This window comes from Colletes gigas, unplaced genomic scaffold (assembly GCF_013123115.1).
Source record: "Colletes gigas isolate AHSC1104 unplaced genomic scaffold, ASM1312311v1 Colletes_gigas_Sc00062, whole genome shotgun sequence".
NCBI lineage: Eukaryota > Metazoa > Arthropoda > Insecta > Hymenoptera > Colletidae > Colletes > Colletes gigas.
Window position 1 is genome coordinate 64,420 of NW_025106691.1, and position 4,856 is coordinate 69,275.

Below are 4,856 nucleotides of genomic sequence, written 5' to 3' on the forward strand. Positions count from 1 at the left end.
TGGTAAGTGGGAACCACTCGGATTTTTCTCTAGAAAATTAGAAAAGGCACAAACAAATTACAGCGTATACGATAGAGAGCTTTTAGCCATCTACAAGAGTCTTAGATTTTTCAGACATCTTGTAGAGGGCAGGGAATTGCGTATACAGACGGATCATAAGCCGTTGATATATGCATTCCAGCAAAAAGCCGACAAAGCCAGTCCGCGACAAGTCAGACAGCTAGACTACATCAGCCAATTCACCACTAAGATAATTCATATAGATGGTAAGGAAAATATAGTGGCTGATGCCTTCTCTAGACTGCAAACTGTAGAAATGCCCGTCATTATCTCCACAGAGGATTTAATGCGAGCACAAGCGGAAGATCAAGAATTAGAAAAATTGCTAACAGAAAATTCCAGCAAGTGGAGCTTCCAGAAAATATATTTGGATAGCTCAGAGAAATACTTGTACGGAGACATTATTAAAAGCAATATCAGACCTTATGTTCCGCAAAGTTTAAGAAGACGCATTTTCAATTGCGTACATAATTTATCGCATCCTAGCGGAAGGACAACTCAAAAATTAATCGCAAGAAATTTCGTTTGGCCTTTAATGAATAGAGATATAGCCGAGTGGTCACGCGTATGCATTCCGTGCCAAAGAAGTAAGATTAATCGTCACAATAGACCAGCACCTGAAAAGATCCAAGTCCCGGAAGGACGATTCGAGCACATCCACGTCGACCTGGTAGGTCCGTTGCCTGTAATTAATAATAGTAAATATTGTTTGACAATCATAGACAGGTTCACCAGGTGGCCGGAAGCTATCCCGCTCGCGGATTGCACAGCGGATACCGTAGCAGCGGCGTTATATGCCAATTGGGTAGCGAGATTCGGAGCACCAGCAACCATTACAACGGATCAAGGCACTCAGTTTGAATCCCAATTATTTCAAGCCTTGACAAATTTAGTGGGATGTAATAAAACACGAACTACAGCATATCATCCTCAATCTAACGGGATAGTTGAAAGATGGCACAGGTCTCTCAAGGCGGCCATAATGTGCCACGAAAACGCAAACTGGGTGGAAATCCTTCCCACCGTGTTGCTGGGGCTCCGAGCTAGCTACAAGGAAGACATTAAAGCATCCGCAGCCGAAATGCTTTACGGTTCGGCAATTCGGCTACCTGGCGAATTTTTCGTCACTACAGATGAAACAACGGATCCACAGATATTTTTAGAAAAATTCAGACAACATATAAGAAAGATTAAGCCTGTACCGACTGCGCATCATTCTGTCCCGAAAACGTTTTATCATAAAACGTTATATACATGTTCGCACGTATTCGTCCGAATAGATGCAGTCAGAAAACCCCTTGAAGCGCCATATGAAGGACCATTTAAAATAATCGAGCGAATTACAGATCATATTTTTAAGATTGATTATAAAGGAAAACCTGTTAATATTTCCGTAGAGCGTTTAAAGCCAGCCTTTTGCGAAATTACAGACAGCTCAAGCCAAAGAATTCCAAAGACGTACCTAAGAAAAGAAGTAAGATTCGCGAGTTAAACCAAATTGTATTAACTCACTCGGGGGGGAGTACTGTGGCGGCTAACGTCACAGGAGTAACAAGCGCCATCTAGTTAAGTTCCTAGTCTAGTTAGTTTTAGTTAGTTTAAGTAAAAGTCACTAGTTTGTAGTATTTAGATTTAAGTTGGCGCACCCCCCTTGGTACATGGCCCAAGGGATGAAAAGGGCCAGTTCTGTTCGACGCCCTCGAGAAGACAGAAGCATATAAAAACCGAAGCGTGTATTCGAAATAAAAGTCTTTGTGAACGCAATCGTATTAAGTGTATATATTGAAGACTCTCCCAGCAGATACCTATCCACCACACTTGCTTTCGAGAAATGTAAGCGACGTCAGCGATGCAAGAGCGAGAAGGAAAGCGAGTATCAGCCTGTTCTTCTCGGCTCTTCCGAAACTCAACGAGCTCACGTACACGCAATTGGGCATAGTGTGCGAAAGTGAGGAATGTGGAGTTTCCGGGGCCCCGATGCACAGTCTGATTAAACTGATTTCGAGTCGCAAATACGTTTCTGCCAAGTTATTTTTTTAATAAATGATGTATTACAATTTAAAATAAAAAATAGAGAATTTGCGGTGTACGTATTAATGAAATACATCCTTAGGAATTTTAATTTAAAGGATTAATATTCTTAAATAAAATTAATAATCTTGAAATTTTTAAATACTCTTAATCGATTGATTACTCCAATGAAATTAATCGATTAATGTCCAATGATGGACCCTACAGCTTTAATTCCGTTAAAAAATAATAAAATTTATGTAATTTTATTTTCTGCCTCACTTCCTCTTGTGTTAATTTCTGAATCTGTTGATAACGTTGCGAGTGACACGAAAATGGTAATGGGGTCCCGGGGCCCCAGAAACTCCGGCCGAAAAATTACATTAGGTGATAGGTCTATTCCTATACCTCATCTGTGGTCAAAGTCTAACCGGACTTTTAAATGAGAACATAAAACTTAAGTGTAAAGTTTCATTTAAATTCATTCAGCTATTTATACTCAATCGTATTAATAATATACATATGTGTGCTCATACATGGGAATAAAAAAAAATTCCTTTTTTTTCAATAATTAAAATATGATCAGGTGGTCTTAAAACGTGTATTTCCGTAAAATAAATTTTACAAAATTTTTTTTTCATTATGGGTACTTTGCTTATGTGCGCCTACATAGGTCGGAAAGTAAAAATGCCTGGGCAGTCGAGAATCTCGGCTCGAGAATCCAAATCGTATGCCGTTGACGGGAGGTCGGATTTCAGTTGTTAAGAGCGAGAAGGCAAATGTGAGTCTTTCTCTCTCGACTCCCACGAAGGGGTCCGAAATTACTTCGGGCAGCTTCGGAGAATTGAGAAAGAGGGCATGCGTCAGTTTGCCTTTGTCGACTTTCCGAAACTCCACGAACTCACGTACGCGTATCTGGCATGCGCAAGTGTGCACCCGACCGTGCTTTTCTGGCATCACTGACTGCGAATAACAAATGCCGGCGCAGTGAGGATTGAGCTTTATGATTATAGAATAAGTCAGAAATTGTTAATGCTGTAGTAGGAAAAGGTATTGTTGGATTATATATGGTTGCTATTATTCAGATTTGTGAAGTTTAAAAATTGATTATCGACGTACCAAGAGAATTTCAATATGACATCTCTTAAAGTTATGCAACCAGGTAAATTTAATATTAATTATCAGAAATTATTAATATGTATTCAATGGTCATTTTTATTAATGAACATATTATAACCTCTAAAGCCTACTATTACAAATTCAAATACTAATAACAATATAATTATATAATTTGTGTAATTATTTCATTTTATACATACATTTCACCTTTATTATAATAATTTTCAGGTTTAAAACTATTACAATCGGCTACAAAGATTTTAAATGTACCTTCATTTCGAACCAAATATTATTATGTTAACAAAGATGATGATGGAAAAACTTGGAGAGATATTGCTGATGCCACAGTACAGAAGATATTTTTGTTAGAAATTTTACGTGGAATGGGAATTACAATGTCCCACTTATTTAGAGAACCAGCAACGATAAACTATCCATTTGAAAAAGGTCCTTTAAGTCCACGATTTAGAGGAGAACATGCATTGAGAAGGTACCAATATAAAAATGTTTATATTATATTTATAGAATCGTAAATTTTCATTTCTTTCTATAAAAATGCTTTCAACATAAAAATGCAAATTAAATTATATTTTTTCCATCGTTTGTAAAAAGACTAAAATGATATACAGGGAATCCTAAATCTATACTGACAATCTTTACTATGCATTTGAGAAATTTTTTGATCATTCTGGTCAAAAAATGTTATATATGCTATAGATTAATTTATTTTTGTTTTCAAATATTTAAAATAAAATAAGTAAAATATGATTAATATATTTTACTAGATATCCTTCAGGAGAGGAAAGATGTATTGCATGTAAATTATGTGAAGCAATTTGTCCGGCACAAGCTATTACTATTGAAGCAGAAGAAAGAGCTGATGGTTCTAGACGAACAACAAGATATGATATAGATATGACCAAATGTATTTATTGCGGTTTTTGTCAAGAAGCTTGTCCAGTTGATGCAATTGTAGAGGTACTCATGACTGATATGATAATAAACAAGGATAGATTATGTGCTTGCTTTTGATTCATAGTAGAAAAAAACATAGTTTTGTTGAACGAAATAAATATTCATTTGTTCTGTGTGACTAATATAAATGTGGTTTGAAAAATGTTTTAATGTATTCACGTTAATTATTTAAACTGTTTTAGGGTCCAAATTTTGAATTTTCTACAGAAACACATGAAGAATTGTTATATAATAAAGAAAAACTTTTAAACAATGGAGACAAGTGGGAAACTGAAATTGCTAGTAACATTCATGCTGATCATTTATATCGTTAAATAATTTATAAGATGTAGTGCCAAATTATATGTAGTAAATAAATAATTAAATATATTTAATATCTGGTTTATTTTATTAATAAAGTCTACTCGTTATTGTATGATGTAACATTATGCTTTTTGTTAACATATTTGTACAGTTTCATAAATATTCAATAGAAAGCTTTACTACGATTTAATATTATTCGATAATAATTTGCATAAACTTATTTATAAATATTACGGATATTTTTAGCGATGTAATTTCAGATAATGTATTTTAAAGAACGTAATCACAATTTACATTCTATACATTGATCCTCATTTTTTTTGTTTGTTTATTGAAACCTTTATCTTCGTAAAGATTACAGGAAGACTTTTCAAATACTTTTCAAATAT

The 4,856-nt window shown here is 34.9% G+C and overlaps 1 protein-coding gene across 1 annotated transcript; it reads left to right on the forward strand.

The window, feature by feature from the left end:
• The first annotated feature begins 3,035 nt into the window (after positions 1 to 3,035).
• On the forward strand, positions 3,036 to 4,520 carry LOC122403571 (NADH-ubiquinone oxidoreductase subunit 8). Its single transcript, XM_043407166.1, has 4 exons — positions 3,036 to 3,232; positions 3,418 to 3,679; positions 3,975 to 4,167; positions 4,347 to 4,520. The coding sequence occupies exons 1-4, from the start codon at positions 3,205 to 3,207 to the stop codon at positions 4,476 to 4,478; spliced, it is 615 nt and encodes a 204-aa protein (XP_043263101.1). The 5' UTR covers positions 3,036 to 3,204; the 3' UTR covers positions 4,479 to 4,520.
• Positions 4,521 to 4,856: the final 336 nt, after the last annotated feature.

Bases quoted from the DNA above. Each gene is read 5' to 3' on its own strand.
- LOC122403571 (XM_043407166.1), top strand. From the start codon at position 3,205: ATGACATCTCTTAAAGTTATGCAACCAG. The intron at 3,680-3,974 runs GTACCAATATAA...ATATTTTACTAG, and splicing joins GGAGAACATGCATTGAGAAG to ATATCCTTCAGGAGAGGAAA. The intron at 4,168-4,346 runs GTACTCATGACT...AAACTGTTTTAG, and splicing joins CAGTTGATGCAATTGTAGAG to GGTCCAAATTTTGAATTTTC.